Here is a 23,509-nt window from a genome sequence, read left to right as displayed (position 1 = left end):
TTTCTTTTTTTTTACACTTACCACGAGATGCATATCTTATCGTCATCTGAGCACATCCTCTGTCAGCACAGCGTGTCTTGTGCTGCTTCAAGCCTTTACTTTGGAACTAACACATCCTATGTTCATTTCTACTATATGGAGGTCGTGCAGGTCTAATGATCTAATCAGACACCACTCACGGGCAGGATGTTTGTTCTTCTTAGTTAGAGAAATTCTCCAGAAAACTGATCATGTACTGTGGCTCTGTGTAACAGATCTTTCCTGAGTTGAAATGACTATGAAAACCATACCAAATTCATTTATTTCTCTTCAGGTCTGTATTCATTTGGTCGAATAATTGGTGCTTTTGATGTACCAACGTTTTTTTTCCAGTCGAGATGCACAGTAGCTAGGATGGGGTGAAATGCAACACGATGGCGGAGGTGTTTCACATTTTCCTCTGCCACCCCATAGACCCTGGTGGCGTGACTCACCCATCCTGGCCCTGCGGTGTTTATACCTCTTGTAACGGTTCAGTGCAGGGGAAGTAGCCTAAACATCTGAGCGCCGCTGGCATGTTTGATCTTGTTTGTGTTTCTATGAAAACATGATACATGTGTGTGTCAGACAGATTTGCATTCACAATGTTCTTTGATCTCTCTCCGGAAATGGGGACTCTGTTGGCAAGCTGCATTGAGGTCACTGACGTATGGCGCATGGTAAATGTCAAACAGCACATTTACGCTCGCTTTCGGGGAAATTACAACTGCCAATTGAATGTTAACTCAGGTAACCTGAGGTTTCTGTTCCAGCCCTGTGCCCAGGTCAGTGAGTTACAGACACTTGTTTGATGTTGTGTCATTGTTACGACCCGGCTCTTGAGCCGCAACAAATGAAGAGCCAGACCACAGAGTTGTACAAAAATACTATTTATTCCTATATAACACAAAACACAGAGTAAAATAGTGAGTGCCAAGCACCAGCACCAAACACATGGTGTTCACCAGCCTCCAAAGCATGGGGTGAGCGCAAGGCCTCCCCCTGAGGGCAAACCGCATGGCTTTTATCCACACCTCCCCAGGTGTGGACAATCAGGCTAAGTATGCCCATTCACCACCTAAAAGCTGTTGCACTGCCACTGCAAAGCCAGTATGGGAGTAGAGGGGCGTAACAGTCATTAACTATCAGAGATCAGCATAGTTAGCAGTAGTTCAGTTACAAGAATGCAGCCTACAGCTATATATTTTAGTGTGAGTCTTACAGATCAATTCTGGATCTGATGAAATTACATCTGGACGAAGTGAAGGGTCCCGTACAAGACATGAGGGAGAGTCAAGGGAATATGAGACAGGAATAAAACTAATGCATACACCAGTTCAGGATGTGTGTCATCAGCTGAAACCTTGGCAGTGTGCCTAATTGAAATGGAAAACAAAATATCCCCCCCCCTCCTGTGGCTCAATTTGCCTCATGCTAGGGGTAAGTTGATCTAGCTGACAGGGTAAGTTGAGGCATCTGAGAAACTACAGCATTACCCAGATTTTCAGTTATTTCAGGAAATTGCAGCTATTTCAGTAAACTTCAGTTATTTCAGGAAATGACCCACACCACCACAGCTTCACAGGTGAAAATAAACAAGAGAGCAGTGGTTCACATTCTTCACCATGCTAGAGCACACAGACACACCATACAAATTATAGGTGAGGCTTTGGCCCTGTCCTCTGGGGGAATTAGGGGAGACTAACCATGCCCCTGGAGAGTGGTGAGTGGTGCTGGGCCCTGGAACTTCAGCTGCGATGCGTTGACCTCCAAGCCAAACACCACGGGCCAATGTGTCTGACTCTCCCGCTATCCACTGTTGCTTTTATCACCTCATGCTTGACCGCCGGTGGCTGGGGGGGCAGAGGCAAGCTAAATAGAGCATTGTGGCCTTCACCGTGTTTACGCTCCGCATCAGTGAGAGCGGGCCAACAGAGGAGAGGCCTCGTGTGTCTCAAACCTGAATTCCACGACGCGAGAGGAATACACAGCAGCGCCTTGTGTTGTTTGTCCATGCAGGGCAACGATGTGATGACAGCAACGCCTAAATATTGAGAAAAGACATTGTGGGGATGGAGGCTCCATGTGCATTATTTTGGTTGCGTTAAAATAGACGGCTGTCTGATGAGTCATAAACATAATGCGTATGCCATATCTGAGTGATGGGTTAGTCATCATGGTGATAATGCTTTGTTTGTAATTTGACATATCCAATCAAATTAGCCCCAAACAACTGAGTTCGTGGATGGTTTCACATAATTGTCTTTGCTGCTAGTGAGGTTTCACTGCACTCTGGTTAGAGAGTTTCTGACTGCCTACCCCATTCTATTACAATCATACAACCTCAAATTGCTATCTTGCCAAAGGTTATTTATTCCTTTGGGCGTTTGGTTGGACAGATAGATAGTGCCTTTGACGGTTGACCGAATGTCCACGTTTCGGGAGAATAGAGGAAAGGAAGGAAACAACCCCTTTACCACAGAACCTCATTTGAATAACAGATTTCTAGGTTCAAAAGGTAAAATGTATCTCAACGTATTCTCTTCACCAATGCACTGAGCCATCGGATTTTAGTCATTAATCTGGTAGTTCAGGAGTTCTTCAAGACATCAAATCCAGATAGTTGACACAAAATAAAAAGCACTGCTGAGAATTTTTGAAAATACTTATCATCATTCATTTTTTCTCTCTCCAAATCGAATGATTCCTTTTGTGAACCCAGCGTGAACGTAAGCCGAGACGTTTGAACCACTGGTGCTTGAAGCTTTTCAATTTTGTCCCCCTGCATGGTGCTCTTTCATACAAGCCCCATCGGAGCTTTGCTGACAGTACCTGTCTGCTAGATTTCCTTTAATGCTGACCAAAAAAACTTTTGTGCTATACAGACCAGAAAGTCTGGAGTTTGGAAATGCATTTTAACTAGCCATTGCTTAACAATACGTGACATTCTCCACAGTTAAGTCCATATTATTGTTTGCAAATGTCGGTTCTTTCCTCATTGAAAAGACTAGCTTGAACTGGCTCGGCATACACACTTAACAGAGCCTGAAAATAATTTGAAAACCAAGATGCCACTCAGGTCATTTGGTGTTTTTAAGTCACTCTATTGTGTGAAGGAAGGCTTTGTTGTGTGGAATGAGGACGATGCTGAGGCAGGAAAAGCAGAAAGCTCCCACAAATTTGCATCGGGCAAACAGATTACTTTTTGTCTGGATGAGAATTGAAATTAGGTCACTTTTGGTTCCACTTGATTTGATGTGGCACAGAATTTAGCAAGTGCAAAGGTACCTCTGTGAGGTTCGCATTTGTATGTCCTGAAAGAACAGTGGTCGATGAATGGACTTCCGTTGGGCACCACCATATTTACAAACGAATACAGTGAATACCTGCAAATATCAGATTGGAGTCTGGTTCTGTCTGGTTCTGTCTGGCTATTGGGTTTATAGTTTTCACCTCCCATTCAGTTCAGGAGGCTCAGAGCAGCTCTTTCATGTCCACCTACATCCCCATTCTGTACAGAGCGACAGGTTTCAGCTAGGGTTTTTTTCTTCTTCTGGGGGGCAAGGTTCAAAAAGTAGCCAGAATTCTAATATAACGATTGTTATATGTGTCTTGCAAGAATTCCCCTATCAGTCATTGCTTCTAGTTCAACCAAACGGTGAATGTGCTTTTCTCTGCTCCCTACAAAGGCAGTATGCGGTGAGCAGACATCTGCTCCCTAAAAAAGGCAGTATCCGTTGAGCAGACGTCTGCTCCCTACAAAGGCAGTATGCGGTGAGCAGACGTCTGCATAATGTCTGCTGGCCCATCGCTGAGGTTGGTGTTCCTTGTTTCACAGCTTAGAACCAGCTATTGAAACCTTTGGACTTAATTAATTAACACTTTATTAATAACATTTATACTGTAGGCTTATCTGCAACAGAACTATTACATGATTTTTTTGGCTGGTTCAAACCATATACTTCAGCTGAAGTGGGTGTATGGAAATAAAGACACAACTGTGGCTTTTTAAGCCGATAAAGTTTATTAAACAGTCATGGAAGTATGTAATATAATATATAATACACATTTTGACCCATTTGGCACCAGGTTATTCAATAAATAAATGTTCCTCTTTGTCAGTGATGCAATCTAAATAAATAATCATAACTTATTCTTTAATAAATACAGAAAAAAACCTTTCACAGATGCATTGCATCAACTTTTCTGAAGTCAGTCGACAGGGTCGAACAATGCCAGAATGCAGGGTTGATAGCCACATTAGTCTTGAATGGAATAACAAGTCTGGAAGCACAAGAAGCATTTTGGGGGGAAACCAGTGAGATATTTGGTGAGATGTCAGACATGGCATCCAGCAGCAACAAAAGTGGGACACAGAAGACTTTTACATATTTTCCTCTTGAAATGTGTTTTCGTCTACTTTATATCAATAAAGCACATTAAAGTAGCAGAATTTGGACAAACATTTGAGCAGGTACCGCCATTTCAGAAGCGCACTAATGCCTCTGTGGGAATACCAGCTTAAGACTGGAGTTAGTATGCTGAGGTATCAGCAGTACATTTGGAAGCTATTTCAAGCAAGGGAATTATGGCCCATTTCGATTCATTTGGAGACAATAAAATCACAGTGTTCAGCGAAAAAAAAAAAAAATTGGTCCTAATTAATTAAATTGACAATCATCACAATGAATATGTCACATGCCATCATAATGCCATAAACCATCTACATGCTGAAATAAAAATAACATGAGCTTTCACCTCACTGCATGCATTTACTCCCATTGCACTGAAGACACCTCAGCTGAATGTATCCGCCATTAACACTACTTCAGTCCAAAGGGAATCCTTTGGTTTTTAAGCACAAGAGACTTGAGAGTATTACGGTCTTGGTGAGCCTGTTGTCTCTGGGCTTATGTCCAGCCTTCCTCTTTAATTATCTCTCTGCTGTAATTATTTGATTGGACTTAAGAGGTCTTTCATCTGGTCTCTAGTTGTAAAGTTTCCTCCCTCTGATGCCAAGGAGATGTCAATGAGAATATTCAGATGATTTACTGTCAAGCTGTGGAAGATTTTTACTGAATCACTGAACAGAGTATTAGTACTGCTGAGAATGGTTTACTATACATCAATGTTTTCTTCCCATACATAAATGCTTGTCCGTGTGCATGCTCTTGAGATATTTCTGATATTCCATGCAATTCGCTGATTCTTTTTTCCAGATAACTGCATGCTTAACTGGCCATCATCCATCTTTGTAGGAGCCTGATTTTTATTGCTTGTATACAGTGTTTTACACAATCTCTCCATCAGATTAAGCAAGGTATAAAACTTCTAAATGTAATTGCAACGAAGTAAGCACAGCCCACAAGGCTGCTTAAACTAATGATTGGGTAACTATTAATAGATATCTGCATTGTGGCTCGTACATTCTCTATTAGCATACACAGGGTTTTGGCTCGGTCAATTATACAGGAGATAAGTGGATTAGTTTGGGCTATTGTGAGATTAGCACAAATGGAATGGATTTGTTGAGGCTAAATGAGGGGAAATCTGAAGTCCTATACATCTTGGTTACATCTACAGAGGGGCATACGTCCACCATATAGCCATCAAACCAAACCATCTTCCTAAAGATTTTTAGTGGAGTTCAGATTGTCTTGTTTTTAACCCTTTCAGAGCAGAATCACTGATTTTTTCTGAGCTTTTGCCTGAGGGGAAAGATGTATCACAACATCAGTGTCATGATACCGCAAATGGAAGGAATACAAAAAGTCATGGATGAAAACCCTTCTTGTCAATCCTTGATTGAATGTTAGTATTTCAACCTATGTGGTGGTTAAACAATGAAATAACCTACCACAGTTCATGACCAAATGTATCCGATCCAAATGACCTACACCAGACTCTGAATGTCAGCAGCATTTGAGTGAGTCGCACAAAAGCTACCCAGGTGCAGTGATGGCTCTGCATGGGAGGTCAAAGGGCATTGCATTGTTTGTGTTCCTTCCAGACAGGCTTAGAATGCAAAGTGAACCTTTATGGGATAATCAGGTTTGGCAATGCTCTTGGGAACACGCCAATACATTTCCAAAACAGTGCTCACATTCGATGTGAACCTTAATGTAACCTTGAATTTAACATTTGAATTAAGGGGGTCAATGGCCATTAAACAAATTGCTTTGAAAGAGTTTGGTCATGAGAATATGATGTGTAGCATTTTTGTCTTCCGCTGAAACTTAAGCAGAAGTAGATTTATGTTGTGTTTGTTTCCATGAAGATGTCTACGTTGAAGTCTACGTCAACACAAAAAAATGAGGTAGATTTAAATAGCTTTCGGAAGGCTGGAGATCCCATTGCGTAATTTTAACGGTGATATCGGGGGAAAGCCTTTAATGTGGATACGTACAGGTTCATGTTTCCCCAAGTTCTCCGCTCCTTGCTGTTGCTCCACTAGTGCCGCCTCAGAAGTAGCCCAGCATTATCTCATTTTGGCAGCTCAGTTTAGTCTACGGCTCCACTCAAGCGTAGCATACATTAGCTGCTCAGCTTGGCCTCGAAAAAGCACTCTGTGGTATTACTATCTCGTTTAAATTTGTGATTAGGCTTTAAGGGGTAGAAGTCTGCCGTTTAGTATTGCTATGTCGGAATGATTGTATGTCCTAGAATTAGGAATTCGTCAAGACAATGCCAATGTGGTCGACGAGTCCCTGTGACTGAGCCTAGATGTGACTAGTGGAGCAACAATCAATAAATGTAACTTTAAGAGCTCATTGGGATAAGTTATTCATACAGTGTATTGGCTCGACAGTTTCAGGGAAAATATTTTTCAGCAAAGGCAATAAAAAAACACACATTTTGGTTTTTGTCTTTTGAAGACCAGGACAGTTAAAGGTTTGAAAAGGACTGTACAGTGTTCTCTCCTCCTGATGCTCCCCCCTCCCTGCTCACTCTGTCCCTTCTCTGGTATGTCAGAGTGAGTGATACAGTATCAGGGGACTGAGCTGGCCTTGTCGGGTCGGGTTACACGCAGCCACACTGACTGGCCGACAGCTCCTTAATGGTATGGTATTTGTAGTTGTTGTCCAAAAACGAGATATCCTCCTCATACGAGGTGGGCCGGCAGCAGGGGTTGTGGCGGATTTTTTTACCCTGAAGTCTCTTCTTCACGGAGGCCAGGGTGATGTCGTAGTTGCGTCGGCTGGCCGAGCACTTGCCGCTGCAGTATCGGAAGAGGACGGTCTCGTCTCCCTCGTAGCCAAGCTCCAGCTGGCTCACGGTGACCTCCAAGTTCAGCAGTGAGCACGGTGTCGTCACCTTCCGGGCGCGCTTAGTCCTTTTGCTCTCGCTGGCGTCCCCCCGGGCCTTTCGTTCCACCAGTGCCCCGATAACTTGCTTGAGTTCTCCCTCTGTGAAGCTCTGGAACATGTCCATGACTGCAAAAAAAATGAGAGGGGAACAACAATCTCTTAGAACAAAGGACAAAAGACAAGAGAGGAAATATTGTTACATGCATGAAGTATTTGATCGCTTCCCAGAACTTTCCAGAACTTTCCAGAAATCACCGGAAGAAATATTTTATGTCCACATGAAGTAAAGAACCAAATAAGTGCATATAATGCACCATGTACAGAAACATCAGTTTTTATACATATACATATACTTTGGTCAGAAATTGACTCGTGCATTTTATAATAATATGATATTCTATAGGCCTTCCTGCTGGCTTCTTGTTTCTTAGAAACTTCAACTTGACTGGAGCTTGGCAGGGCCTTTAAAGAACTGAATATAAAAGACTGCACTCAGTCAGCCCTGTGAAGATCACCCCATTTCCGCGCTGTGGTATGACAGATTACGTGCTTAGAGCAGTCCGGGGTCACAAGCCCAACTTAAGCCAGAAAAGCTCCCCACCATGATTGGAATTGTGTGGTGATTTGAATGCACTGCCCTGGCCACTGAGTGGAATCAAGTGTCTTAAGATTGTGTTGTTGTTAATATGAATTCAAATAATCGTCACGTTGAGAGACTTCGAGGGCAGTGAATGCACCAATTTAGAGTATTTGGAGTATTTTTGAAATACTGAAAGGATCACACAGTAATAGTTGAGATTGGACCAGGAATCTTCTGGAAAATAAGAGTGAACACATAATGATATAATTCCATGAAAACTACTATATGCCAACAATTTATGTTTCCTGTCTTTAAACAGATGGTCCCACAAAACCAATGTGCAGACAACTCTATCCCCAGTCTGTGTGAGTGAGTGAGACCCACTTAGTAAGGCTTTCTCCGCCAATCCTCTCATTACCTTAAGACACTTCTTTAGCGATTGGATTGTTGTTAGCACTCTCTGTGTTTTTGCATGTGAGAGTGTGTACTTTGAACTTACGGAGATTTGAGAGTGTGTATGTGTGTGTGTGTGTGTGTGTGTGTGTGTATGTGTGCGAGTGTGTGTATGTGTGCGTGTGCGTGTGCGTGTGCGTGTGTGTGTGTGTGTGTGTGTGTGTGTGTGTGTGTGTGTGTGTGTGTGTGTGTGTGTGCACATGTGTGTGCACATGTGTGTGTGTGTGTGCAGAGCATACATAGATGTGTCAGAATGGGTTTGAAATATGTGTTGCAACTCCATTGGATCTGTGTCCAAGTGGCCCAGGTGTTTCTCAACAGAGTGGACTATAAAAATGAAAACCATATTCTGTGTTTACTTTATTACAGCGCTGGCTGCATTTGCGTCTCACTCTATTTGGATTGCCACAGGTTAACCACAACGCACTGTGTGATGAATGCATTGTGTTCGACGCTGAAGGTAAGAGTTCGCTGGTTTATACTGGTCATGGCTTTGAGACAATGCTGTGTAAATGTTTACACTCTGGAGTGAAAACAGAATTCCTTGCATCTGACCTCAACCTAATTAATAAGCATGTAACATAATCACATTCTACGCCACAACAGACATTATGTTCTACAAATATGATGTAGAAATGATTTAATGTGTTTCTCAAAGGTATTTTCACGAGATAACTAAAGTATGTACTTATTTTCGTTCCTTCAGATAAAATGCAATGTTCTAAATTTGCATATTTATGACTTTATGGTTAGCACACATGTGACACATATGATTTTATTTTAATATTTTTTTGAAAAGATTATTTGAACAATTGTGTTAACAACATAATCTTGAGGACCTCACAACATTATTTCAGGTATATTTTAAACTATATGGGTAAATTATTATTTTGTCCACACATATAGATAATAGATAATTGTTTTGCAGGCATAATAGTATTTTAGCATCTCTAGTCTCACTGTGAAGCCAGTTGTTTTAATGTTGGAGCATTTGTCATGCATCATTAGGCCATCTCTGGCTAGACATTTGAAAGCAGGAGACGTGGGGTTTGGGACAGGATACGATGTGTTTTCTACATCATGTTATCTTGGTTGCATTTCCACATTGATGTATTTGTACTCAATAGGGTGCAGAGAATATTTCCTAGAAAGTTATTGTAATTAGGACTGCACTGGTACAGCTATGCATGGAAAATAAACTGGCAGTTCACTTGACATGCATATCTGGGGAGACTTTTGGATAATCCAGAGAATCAACGTGAGCGAGAAAACAGCACGTAAACGATATTTTCCCTTACACTCTGAAAGCACTGAGTTGCCTCCCTCTGTTGATCTGCGCTTGCGTCGATGCTCGCTGCCTAAGGATGTGGAGGCATTGGAGGCGGTGGGCGAGGGGGATCTCGGTGAGGAGTCCCTGGAGAGAAGGTGACCGGTCCTGGCTGGAGCCATTCTAGTGCGGAGGACGGATAGTGCTGCACCACAGAGTGTCAAGGCAATGGCGGCACACTTCCATAACTTCATCTTAGAATGAGTAAGATCATTGACACTTCACAAAAGAAACAAACACAGAAGACAGAATGAGTAAGATCATTGACACTTCACAAAAGAAACACACACAGAAGACCTGTTACAAAGCCCGTCATAACATCAACAACTAAGCTACAACAACAAACTGTGGCACGTGGGGTTTTTTCCATCATTGTTTTTCTTCTATCATTGGTAGGTAAACTATTAAGAATCTCGCAGCGTTCTGTTGCGTCAAATCCAAATTTCATTCACAGATGTTATCACAAGTGTTTTTGCCATTGTCAAATATTTGTGTTCCTCTGCTCAAGAGATCCCAGAGTAAATCCCTGAACTGTTACAGGTGTGGATTGCTACAGAGGCAAGGTGTAGTCCGCCCAGATTGGCCGTGTAAAGACGAGGTATTTCAATTTCAGCCTGTGTTCCCTGGGCACATTTATTTATTGTTTCTTACAGTTCAATATATTAACAGTGACTGGAGGAGTCCAGTCAGCAAAGGGGCCGCTGTTCACTGTGCTCTCCTGATCATGGGTTATACCTCTGGCCTGCTTTCAGCACACATGAAAAGTCTATTAGTGGGAGACTTCAGCCATCTCTGCTTCCACTGGAAGATTTATCTCATGCATAGCCTCTCACACACGTCAGGAGCTTGTCAGGAGCTTATCTTTCCCACACAGGTTTCCTTTCTGTTGTCTGAGTTACTCAAAATCCAAGCATCTGGGCATCACTATCATGAAGAGAAGGTTGTAGTTAATACTACTAGATATATTTTAAATGTGTTAACTGATAAGGGTAGTGTTGTGTTATGACCACTTGACACAGGCACCTTCCCAAGGATTTATATGAACATCTGTTTGAGAGCATCTCTATTATGAGATACAACTACCATTCTTTCTGCAGCATTGAATTGATATTACTTTTCACATTTACTGGGAAAACATTTGTTGGAGGGACATTTCTACTTTGAAATATCAATCACGACGTTTTAACAAGACCCACGCTGAACCAGATATCTTACAGTGCCAGCGTTGTCACACACGCCGTGGTCGACACCGTGCATTTTAAATGGTTCAATTTATATTCAGTCCAGCCCAGTCTAAAAAGCTATTACAGCTTGTCAGGGACAGGGGGAAAGTAGCAGGGTGCAAAACAGTTCTGCAGACCGAGAAACAGTAAACTGGCAGCGGCTGTGAACATCCCCGACGTTGCTTCCCTGAGCACTTTGCCAGACTGTGGCTGGCTTTGCCTCTGTTTGGTCTCACTGGTTCACCGCTGGCGTGTGGAGGCCAATAGGACACAGACTGGAAAGCTCTACACAGTATGCAGGAATTTCAGGTCATAGCATGACAGGTCTCCTGCCAGCACTCAATCATCTTGTTTTACATTCCAACCTTTAAGAAGCATGACATGAAGGTAGCTGTCAGCTGGTTGTGAGTGGAGATTGTCCTGTTATAGATTGTCTGGCGGTTTCTCTTCATGTCCTATAGATCGATCGGACACTGTTTCATGTTTGTGGCTGTGGATATACTGTATGGTGAGGCAGACTTATTATGGTGACATTTGTGGTTATGATTTGATGTACATAACCACAAATGTCATTCATGTTTGGTCGATCTAGTTTTACCTTAAGATAGTTTCTGGCGTTTTAGCTTTTGCATAGGCTAGTTGATTTTGTGTGTCAGCTGCTTCTCACAAAGAGGCTAGGCTGGCTCTTCACTGCTGTTTGTAGTTGATGTGCCGGGGGCTGTAGGCTATTGTATGGATTGATTCATACAAACACTAACCAAACACTGAGGTAACTATTGAACAAATGAGCACGCACTTAGAGGACTTCTCAGGCATTCTAGCCTGAAGCAACTATGTGTATCTCTATTGTGCTTTTTAAAAAACACTATTTTATGGTGTACTATGTACTTACCAAAGTACTCCAGAATGTAAAACCTGAATGAGCACTATTATATTCTCATAGACCTATATTTATCTGAACTTTGACCCCTTGTTCTGGAAAGGACTCTTATGTGTTGGCCCGGTCTTATCAGTATAACAACCGGCCCGAGGCAGCCTTAAGTTTAATCCCCCACTCTGAAAGAAATTCAAAAGCTAATACATCTTCATAGAAATTTCATTTATGGTGGCTTATTGTCCAAGGACAGGTCTATTTAAAATATTCATGAGTAAAGGATTATGTAAAATAGTGATCTTGGCACTAAGATTTGTAAAGTCTTTGTATGGTAATGTCTGCCTTATCACACTTAAGGAGCCAGTGGTCCTTGCGTTACCTTTTAAGACACTTGGCCTTTGGATTGTGTCATAGTCTCCCACTGTGAGGCAGTGTGTACAGGAAAGTGAGGCTTCTTGATTCTAGTAATCCTTTGATGACTTTCCAAAAATGTTCAGCATTATTTCTTCAAGTGCACCATAATTAGGAAACCCCCATTGCCCTCTAAGCGCCATACTTGTTCAGTCCTCACACAGAGGAAATGAAACATACCAAACCGGTTTCTGTTTACAGGACACAGAATGCAAACAAAAGCTCAACAGATTGTTCAGTCAAGAGGGTCCTTAACTCTAGTAGGATGGTCACAATAGTGTCCAGGGTCACAGTATGCCAGCAGAACTTTCTCAGGCTTAGGAAACAATGAGACAAAATAATTCATCCTCTATGTGTATTGTCCTTTTGTACCCCAATTGCCACAGTGAATATAATGAATGTGTATGGGGTGGACTATGGGATGGACCTCACCTTAACCAGGAAACATGATGTACACAACATGTGCTCCAGCCTACATCTCATGCACATCATGTAATCCACAGAATACTGGGAGAAGAAAAGTCAGGGCATGTTTTTGAATCATCGTCCAGCAGCAGTGTTCTAAAGACCAGCACTCACATTTCTATTTAGAATTGACTATTTTAATACCACATTATGTCATGTAGTCTACGTAAAAGGCCAAGAACTTAGCCATGCTATTGTTATTCAATGCTTGATCTGATTGATACTACAATTGCAAGCTTCTTGGGCAAAGACACAAGCATACACACAAGCAGCCCGGTCGTATATTCCTCAGTGTGTGTTTACAAATTCTTCTGCTCCTTTACTTTTGAGACGTTTATCTCAAGTTGAAGAGAGTGAAGCATTAGTCAGCGAAGAGCTGGAGGTGCAGCAATATTAAAAGAGCCATGCACTTAAGATCCAGAGTGGGATTAGAGCGAATACAGGCTGGGTGACTGGTGTCACGTGGCCTAGTTTCAGGTGACTGCCAGGTTGAAGGTGGACGGCTCACTATCATGGCGTTAATCTCAGTCAGTCTCATCATCCCCTGGGCTCAGGGGCCATTCTGGCTCCTTGGATGGGCTCAGAGCCAACAAGTACACCCCAGTGGACAGGCTCAGCAGCTAAAGGTCATCTGTAATTACAGCTTCATGATCGCCTCAGACCGGCTCCCATGTCGAGCCGCTTTGAAGCGATGTCTTTGTGTAATGGACTAGACAAATTTGGATTTAGTCAAATTAATTCAAATCTTTCCGGACTGGATTGAAGTGAACTGGACTGGAACTGAAGAAGAATAGGCTGGACTGGGCTGAAATCAACTGAATTGATTTCACCAATGGACTAGCAGGCTGACAAACCTGCTATGGTGTTTTTCAGAATGACACTGCCGTCGTCATAGCAATAGCAGTGCATAGCATATTCCTTTGTCACAGCTTTCTTCTTTTCTGTGTGACAGGTGCTTTCAATCAAATGATATCAAATTGGAACAAGATGTGAAGACTGTACGTGCTCTACGTATATATTAAAGCATTCTCCCTGAACTAGCAAGTTGACCTTTGACCTGAACACTTGGGCTGATTCACAACTCTGAGACAGACGATGTTACAACTGGGACTCAGCCCTGGTCATTAATTCCATAGGCCACAGCCTGAAGTCAGGTACAGGAATGGTGCTGTTCTTTGTCTCCCAGCATGCTCTCTGCTCTATGGAGAATCCATGCGAAACTAATGTCTACCATATCAAGCCACTAAAAGCAACCAGAAAAAATTTGCACTTTGGAGTCATATTTTTCAAATCATCTCCAAAGGGATTGCTAAGGTTCACAGACTATTGCCTGTAAGCACGGGGATGATCTTGCTTTCCCAAGGTTTCAAATTTGGCTTTGCAGCCAATTTCTAGACCCTTTGCACTCTGTGTTGCCCAAATCTATTTGAAACTAAAGAAGCGACATCATACAGATGTCTCACAACTGTCGTAACCTCATTGTGTATTTGTTAATGTTTCACAAGATGGATGGTGTGGAGTCAATGAGGACTAAATCAGGACCTATAAACGATGTTTGGCAACGATGTCTAACGATGACTCAGAAGTGACTCACAAAGTAGATATTTTACAACATCCACATCTCCCTACATTCAAGGAAGTGCTCTTCAGCCTGAAAATATGACTCTCTGTAGGCACTATCAGCAAAAATATGGTCAATAATTAAAGTAAATATCTAGACAATTCTAGTTATCTAGTTATATCTAGACAATTGTTAGATTTTTTTTTTTATTACTTAAATGTTACTTTTACTATTTTCAATAATATGTGAGCTTTTCTAAGCATACATACATCTGTTTAACCTTTAACAGGAACAACTGGAGAATATTACATTTACCATGTAAATTATATAACTGCTATGTAAAGTAAATACTTCTAATGAAAATGTAGAAATCAAAAACATGTTTTACAACTCCAGTGATAAGCGTGACAGAGGGCTTTTCATGCTTCAGAATTTGAATCGTAGTTGCTGAGAGATGGCCCAGAGCTACTCCCTAACATGTGCTAAATCATTCCCCATTGCCATTGCTGTTCCTTTCTTTATGGAAAGGATGTCTGTCTGCCTCACCGATGTCTGTCGGCCTCATTGTTCTCTATTAAGATGCTCTAACCTTGGCCATTATTGGACTGTACCCTTGAGGTCATGCACCACTGTTCAATAGGATAATCCACTTCGTACGGACACACATAAACGTGCATATACATTTATTTAGTTATTTATTGTAATGGCACTTTCTCAGAAACAGTTGGGATGCCATTTCCATAAAGAGAACCATGCAGCTGGTATCTTAAGGAGAAAAGTGAGTTTAAACTTTCTGTGAACATGCGTTTGCTAATATAGCTATTATATAGGAGCTGTATGCATTTCTCATATTTCATACGTTGATTTTTCATAATTTTCATAATATTAATGGCTTTCATTTCACAGATAAACTACAGTTTCCACGTGATAGTGTACTGAACCAATAGATCGTATGATAATGGTAAGTTATTTCTCAATGCAGGTGAGCTTTAGACTGCCCTATTTCTCAATGCAGGTGAGCTTTAGACTGCCCAGATAGTCAACTGGCCACAGGAGATTTGTAAATTTTTATATTAAATGAAGAATAGTATTTCCTCAAACCTGTTTGTATTTAAGTATTTGAAATATACATATGATATAGCTAGAACCCACACATCCACACATCTGGTACTGAGTACATGATCCACACAAACTGATTCCTTTGATGGTTGTGGTGATGGTGATGGAGGTCTTACAGATGAGGAACCACGTTCCAAGTGCAGGATCATTTTCATTTCCATCACATGCAACAAAGGTTGAATTTGGCACGCCTGCACTTAGGGACTGTGATGGTCATAAGCTGGTGGTACGAGGTGCGATCAAAATGTTCCAATACTATTCCAGTTGCGAACAAACAGATTTTGTGTTTCACTGTAAAGGAAGTTGCTGACGCCATAAATGCGTCATTTGGAACAGTTCAGACAATCCTCACATCAAATTTGAACATGCACCTGGTCGCTATCAAATTCGAGCCCAGGGTCCTAACTGCTGAGCAGAAGCAGCACCGTCTCAAAGTCTGCACCGATTTCCATCAACAGACCCGGGATGACCCCACCTTCATGTCGGGGATCATCACCGGCGGTGAGAGTTGGGCCTTTGGCTACGTATGGCCAAGAGAGCAAGCCGCAGTCTTCACAGTGGGTGAGGCTGCACTCTCCAAGACCGAAGAAGGCGAGGCAGGTCAGGAGCGCGACCAAAAGCACGCTCTTCATTTTCTTCGACATTCGTTGCGCATTGTGAATTTGTTGCCCAGGGTCATACTGTCAAAGCCGAGTTCTACTGTAACGTTCAGAGGTGTATTATGTTCTGAGGGGGAGCATTCTGTGCAAATCCATCATGAAAACACACCCGTTCACAGTGCCTTGAAAACGGGAGAGTTTTTCAGTCGCCCCAACACGACGGTCGGTCCCCACCCCCCACTTGCTGGATTTTTCTCCCAGCAACTTCTTCCTCTTCCCCAAGATGAAGTTCAAGCTGAAGTCACCGTTTTGACACAGTGGAGGAGATCCAGCGCTTGACACGCTTAATAGTATGGGACTTCCAGGGAGTGTTACAAGCATGATGGGAGCACTCCGAACGGTGTATCACTGCACAGTTTGACTACTTCAACATGCCACTTATCTGCCTGTTTGCAGAGGCCATTGATTCATTCTTTCATTCATTCATTTATTCATTCATGTAATCATTCATGCAGTTAGTCGGTCAGTCACCTGTTGTGACATTAGCAACCACTGCGATTGACTGAATGGTTAGTGCTGCATTGTACTTATTTTAAGGAGCTACATGCCTTCAGTAGAGGTAATGGTAAGGGTAGCCCAGTCTTGAATATGATAGCTTTTTGATAGCTAGTTTGAGTGCAAACTGCTTTGGTGTTATTGTTCAAGAGTAAACTGTTTCCTAAAACATGATTAGACTGCCCATGTGAGTCACTCCACTAAGGAAGTGGGTAATGTGTATGGATGTCACACCAGGCACTGACTGTTTGAATAAATTATGATGAATTTTCAAAAGCAAAACAAATACAAGGAAGTTGAGTCATGAAACTGTGAGGAAGCCCACTAATGGTAAGACAGATGAATGCCAGCGCAATTATCTCAACCAGGCAGAACTGGGCTTCAGCTCTCTGGGGTTTCATTAATTAATTGTGTAATTTTTCCAACTACAGAAGTGCTGCACCACTCACAAATATGTCCATATGTATGTCTGTGTATATTTAAATTAAACACCTGAGACACACCGATCAGGGCGATTGATTGGCTAATTAATCACTGACATGATTCAGCAACACCATCACAAAGTGGAGAGGAAAGCGGTGATATACTCAGCAACCGGGTTCTGAAATGATAGTTTCCAAAGTGTCATGGAATTGACATTCCTTATATTCATCCAAGTTAGGTGTTTAATCCACTTTCACCTTCCTTTAACAATAATCTCCACCACTTGGAGTAAAAAAACAGAGCTGGGGAAGTAAGGAAGGCTGAGGGAGTGTCCAATTCTGTCCTTGTAAACACAATGTTTGGCCTTTGCTTTCTTCTTGCCATTCTTTACAATTTCAAACAAGAATAAAATCATCCTCAATATACTAGACATTAAATATTGATGGAGATGCAGAAATCCCTTATGTAATTGCTTAACCAGAAACAGTGTTTCCCACATGGATTCACTTTCGATGGATTTCAGTTATGCTAGTGTTCTCTATGCTGACAGCTGAGGTATGGCACGTGTTTGAGACTTGTTGGGTACTTGTTGAGTACCTTATCATTAGTTTTTTATCACACACAGACTATACTTCACAGATAGGAAACATTGTCAGACCCAAAATTCACAAAATAATGGAGGAAATTAACAAAACAATCTTGGTTTGACAAAGACAAATTCTGTGTTTTCACCAGTGTCATGGCAAATGTGCAGTTTCCTGTTATTGACTTTTTCCACTACAGTAAATCAAATAAACTACTTTGAAACAAGCAGTTATCTGGCGAATGAATTAGATGTATCTATTTATATATTTTACATTCTTTTTTTAGGGGGGCAGCTCGTGTTAAATTGAAGTCAGACCTCACTGGTGATTAACCATGCCAATGTAAGCTGCAGCTTAAGCTGACAAAATAGGATGCGTCCTTACCGTTTGCCCGGCTTATCCAGACTCGTATGTGTGTGGACCTCTTCTCGTGACCTTTAGGGAGAATCTACATAGATCAATAATTCCAGACTGTCTGCTTCACGGTAGGCAGAAGAGAGAGAGAGAGAGTTGCTGTGCTGAGCTGCTGTGCTGATCACCGAGACAAGCAGTCCTCAGAGTGGTCCGGTAGTGCTGAAGTTCGCCCCAAAAATGGTTGCATCCATGGACTCATGTTGTGCAGAAAGTTGGCCCAAATCCCCATCTCGCATTTATGTGATTATTTTACAAATGTACCTTGAGGTATTGTAAATAAGAAAGCCGTTTTCTTTGGGGGGGGGGGGGGGGGGAAACATCAAGCTTTTTCCAATGTAAGAGTTTAAAGTAGGAAATGATTCCCAGGCCTCCACTGAATTCAGCTCTTAAGATTGTTTTCTTTGGCTAAGTGAGCAAATGAGAAGAAGAGTCCTAATAATGTCAGCCAGAGAGGCAGAGGGCAGATCTTTTTCGGAAGGATCCTTCTGTAGCTCGACACCAGCATGCAAATTTCATGCACACCTCTTCGCTCTTCACGGGATCCGATGGCTGAACAAGTCTTTTTTCTTGCATCTGAAACTCAACACACTGAGGTGGCTGCACTCCAGGCAGCTCGTGAAAGCGGTTTACCTCCAAGATTCCTCCAAGATGGTTCAGGGGCGAAGGAAAGGATGATTTGGTGATGATTAGATTCCAAAGGAAGCTGTTCAATACTGCTGTATCAATCACTGGAAAGATGCTGATGTCTTCATCAAGAAAGAACTAGAAAAGAAAATGCATCTCTGTCAGTTTAAAAGAGTGGAAAAATCAGAGACAATTTTTCATGAACCAAAACATCCTGGGGAATCACAATTGCATGAAGATACATACCCTGCTTCGGCAACTTGTCAGAAGTGGTGGAGACACCACAAGTGATTCCCTCACCCTCTGATCCTGTTAGTCCAGTGGATTACTGGCGTGACAGCTGCTACCTGTTATGCCTGGGACAGGACAGTCTAAAATAAAGTAAAGCCTCTGTGAGGTGCCTCAGTGAAGCAGTTAAGCACGGACTGTATTCCTCAGTCAGGAGGGAAGTCCTCTGACAGAGAGCGAAGTGGAGCGCAGGACTGAGGACTGCTCTGGCACAGTGGGATGGTTGTGTAGGGATGGAGGGGGCAGTTTGCAGGGGGCGGGGGGAGTGGGAGTGAGAGGTAGAGGTGGGGGGCAGGGGGGGGGGGGGGGGGGGGGCGTAGGAGGAGGATTCTCATGAGGCAGTGCAGAGCGTCACCATCACTTTACCCCCCGCCCCACCCCCCTCCCTGACACAACACTTTTTCACACAGACTAGCTCCTCCTCTCCAGAGGACCGTCTGCTAGGGTGCTTCCACTGTGCTAATAGGTGATGACTGGCTCCAGGAGGATGGTGTGTCAGTGGGTTTGTGCGTGTGTGTCTGCATGAGAGAGAGAGAGAGAGAGAGAGAGAGAGAGAGAGATGATTGTTTTAAACAAGTATCAGAGTGTGTTCATGACTTGTAGCCTATGTATGGTTGTGTGTCTGTGTGTTAGTAAGCAAAATAAAGGTTATTTTGTGCAAATGGGGGTAAATCATAATGAATTCTATGGGATAATTGAATTCAGTTAACACAGTGCTGACATGTGTCTCAAGTGTTGTCTATGCACTCATTTGCACTGTAAGTATTCTGAGTGAATAGTTGGGTGACAGATTGTAGTAAATCACATATTTGTCAATTTCTTGTAACTTTACATTGCCTGCATTCCAATTGCACGTATTGTATCTATTTACCAGAAAAGCTGTAAATCACAGCGTTATTTATCATGCAAACAGGAGTGCACACATGTTGGGAGATGTAAATCAATTGAGGGCATTTTGCATATCAGATCCAGCACAGGCTTAACATTGCACAGGCCATTGCCAGCACAAGGTCAGGACGAGGGTCAGAGTCACCATGAAAAACAGGGGTAAACGCCACTCCTAGAGAGCTGGAACATCTTTAAACAATGTGTCCTCACTGAAATTGGTGAACATCAATTATTATAAAAATAAATCAACTGACTTACCTCCATCCATCCATATTTCCAGCTGCAGAGAAATTGAGAAATGAGAAAAGTTTATTGGAAAGCTTTTTTTTTAAACCTAAATAGCTGGTTTGGTAAGAAGCCTGGCAGCGTGTTAACGAGGGGTTTATTTACTCCCTCTGTGGTGCAGTGGAAATCTGCAGTTGGTGTGGTCTGGGCTCCCACCAGAAAGCACATAAACACTCTGGTGGAATTAGTCTGTCCAACATCAAGTCTGTTCGGGGTGTTATTGTAGTTTTGTGCTTTTTGGGTTGGGGTGAATGAAGTGGTTGAGATCAAATGACTGTATTAACGCAGCAAATTCTTAAAAAAAAAAAAACAGTTTGAAAGAAAATTACAAACAGCAGGCAAAGGATGCTGTAGCCGTCCGCACTGTTCCTGCTAAGGTTGGGTTATGGTAAGGTTACAATAAAACAAACAGCCCTGTCCACGTGTTCTATTCTTAGGTGAACAGAACCAGGTAAGAACAGCAAGTGGCATCAATTGCTAGGAACACAAGTGTACAAAATGTCATGAATGGCTGATAGAGTAACACAGACAGAAACATCTGTTTGTTTTACGAGTACAATATGTACTACCTAGGAGTGGGTCAGTGGTGGAAAAGAATGTGTTCCCCACACAGCGTCATACTGTGCAGATACTGTGAACAGAAATGATTTTCCATTCCATACATACATGAATGTATAGTTCGTGCTGCAAGAACAGCAGTGAGAAAAGTCAATGCCACTTAGTTCAGAGAAGCTCTAGGTGAAAATAAAACATACATCAAGCTTTCACCTTTTTTGACCATGTTGGGTCCATTATTCAAGATGTGCGGTGAGACTCTGGCCATTATAATTTAATGAAATGTTTCACACGGAGGTCTGTGGAAATACATTGGCATTTCACCTCAATAGCATGCCAGTGGATAATTGGAAACAGAGGTAAACGAATAAGGAGACTAAATTGTAAGCAAGAAAACACTTAATCCAAATTCTGTGTTTTCACCATCCATCTAAATTGATTTATGAATGTATGGGTTGATGTGTTTTCCACCTTTGGGTGTATCTTAAGGGATAACAAACCTATTTTGAGGAAGCTTGTGTAATTAATAGTGACATGCAGACTTGCAGATGAGGACTGTCCAGGTGTGTTTTTATTTTTAATGCAAACCATATGAATAACTTTGCATGCATATCATTTTTTGGATTTCACTACAAATGGGCCTGTAGATGTCAAATGCAACAAAACTGAGAAACAAGCTGCATAGAATGCATTCAAGAAGAGGTACATATGTTTAGCAGATACACATTGGTTTTGGCTACATCTCAATTATGCATCAACATTTAGTAGAGGTGCAATGTTTTCTTTTATTCTTTCATTTTATATTTTCTCTCCTAATTATTCAATGGCGTCACCCTCTTGGACTGTCTCTGTTACTCACGTCTCCTGAAGTTCTCACTCCATTCTGCTTATTAAGAGAACTTGATTTCTTTATTGATTTTGGAGCTGGAAGGTTGGAAAAAATCACTAGACCGTGGTTTTTGCTGTGCTAATTAATTTGCTAATAGTTTATTATCTGCCTAAAAGGGTTTAGCTCTGCCTGTGTCGAACACTGTGAACATGGGGAGTAGCACAAGATTATTCTGTTGTGTCAATTGAACTGGTGCAGACAAATAGTCAGCAATCATGTCATGGCGTATAAATGCAGCAAATCAATTTTTTGCTAATTATACACCAATTATAAATATCAGAAATGCCTGACCCCCGATGTTTTATTTATTTTGCATGTAAATAGATGAATTCCTGTGTAACCTTTATGGTGACTGGCACCAACTGAGAGCCCGAAGGAGAAGAACAAGAGACTGTACACACTGACACAATCCATCTCTTTATTCTCAGCTCTGAAAATGACCTCTTAGGCTTGCACTGTTTTGGTAAAACTTTGACAGGAAAATGATATTGAAAACAAACAAGCATGATGGACTATTTTAGATAGGACTGAGTAGGGAAGGTAAACCTAGGGATTATGAGGTTTGTATTGTTAACATATTTCCATGGAAGTGATGATGATAGACAGACTGGATGAATAGCAACACCACAGTATGCCTAAAACACAGGATTGTCCAAGATAATTGTAACTGTTCAAAACAATGTAGGATGACTTTGTAGGTATAACATTTGTAAATATTTTTGTCCTTTTCTTCAGTGAAAGATATTTGACAGCTGCTGAGAAACCATTACTGACTTTTGGACACTCTTGGAGCTCGTTCAGGTTTGAAAGAAATATGGTTGAAAAAACGTCCTACTTTCTATACTGTCTGCATCTGACCTGTTGTTCTACATTAACTTTCTATCCATATCATATCAGGACTGTGCCCTGCTGAGTCTGCCATCTGACTGATGAACCTGTCATGTTAAACAGCTTTTTTACCAGACACCATGGCTCCAGTTACATTGTTTCAAAGCATAGCTACATTCATTATTTATTTTCATTGTCAAGAAATGCTGTTAATCTTCCACAGAAAAGGAGGTTTGAATCTTTTATCAAAACCATGATTGTTTGTTACTTCAGGCAATATGTACAATTTCGTTGCAGCTGTTGTGCTTCTGTTTGCTGTCATTTGAAAACATCTTTCACATCTGACTTGCCAAGTGTCAACAATGGTGCCTCAGGAAGTCACGCTAGGGTACATCTGAATAAAGGCTTGTTGGAGGTGAAAGATAGTCCTGTCTTGACGAATTTCAGGTGAAAACACCATCTGTTATACTATATTATAATAAAACTATTTTAGCACTTAACTTGGATTTAACAAAGGACTTGATTGTATGCCGGTCTGATAGGTAGGGAGTTGGTTTATTCTGCAGCAGATCTGATGCGCACACCACATGCTACAATGGAGAGAGAGAGAGAGAGAGAGAAAGAGAGAAAGAGAGCAGTAAGGATGATTATAAGATATCGTCCACAGTAAGTTTTATCTGTGTTGGCCTTGCACCATTTGTCTTCCAAAGGCGGCGATGTTTCCTCAATCTCGTGGCAGACAGTGTTTCCACACGGCAATCCCAGAGCAAAATCCTAAATCTTTTGTACAGGATACAATCATATACAGTTATAGTAAGGTAGAATACACAACTTAACACAATGGGTGTGACTGGTGGTCTGGTTCAAGGTGGGGCATGTTAGGAAGAGGAACAGTATGGGGTCCACCTAGGTATGACAGATGTGAAGGTCTGCAGATAGGAAGCTATGATTGACCAATCGAATGTTAATGAACGTGGCGCCTCAATGGCTTTGGCACCAGTTTCTTGTGAGGGAAGGATTCACATGAGTTCACATGACTGAGGCATGAGGTTGATCTTCATGTATCTCAGACTCACTGAGGCTTACTTTCAGTTTTTGTAGTCACTTAGGTACATTTCTCAGATGAAAATTTAAATCCTCAAATTCAGGTTCAAGTTCAACATCCACATCATCCAGTCACATCATATCAACATTTGAACATTTTGCAGATGTTTTTGCACATTCATGCAAAAGAGTATG

At 41.8% G+C, this 23,509-nt stretch overlaps 1 protein-coding gene across 1 annotated transcript; it reads right to left on the bottom strand.

Annotated features, from left to right (window-relative positions):
- Nucleotides 1-4,019: 4,019 nt before the first annotated feature.
- Nucleotides 4,020-19,030, bottom strand: nrtn (neurturin). The gene is made up of 4 exons (XM_031575126.2): nucleotides 18,784-19,030; nucleotides 17,884-18,675; nucleotides 9,657-9,904; nucleotides 4,020-7,451 (listed from the first exon to the last, which is right to left on the bottom strand). The coding sequence occupies exons 3-4, from the start codon at nucleotides 9,877-9,879 to the stop codon at nucleotides 7,039-7,041; spliced, it is 636 nt and encodes a 211-aa protein (XP_031430986.1). The 5' UTR covers nucleotides 9,880-9,904; nucleotides 17,884-18,675; nucleotides 18,784-19,030; the 3' UTR covers nucleotides 4,020-7,038.
- Nucleotides 19,031-23,509: the final 4,479 nt, after the last annotated feature.

The sequence above is a fragment of the Clupea harengus genome, chromosome 10 (assembly GCF_900700415.2).
Source record: "Clupea harengus chromosome 10, Ch_v2.0.2, whole genome shotgun sequence".
NCBI classification, from domain to species: Eukaryota; Metazoa; Chordata; class Actinopteri; order Clupeiformes; family Clupeidae; genus Clupea; species Clupea harengus.
Note: the sequence above shows the minus strand (reverse complement) of the source record. Positions and strands in the feature narration are given on the sequence as shown.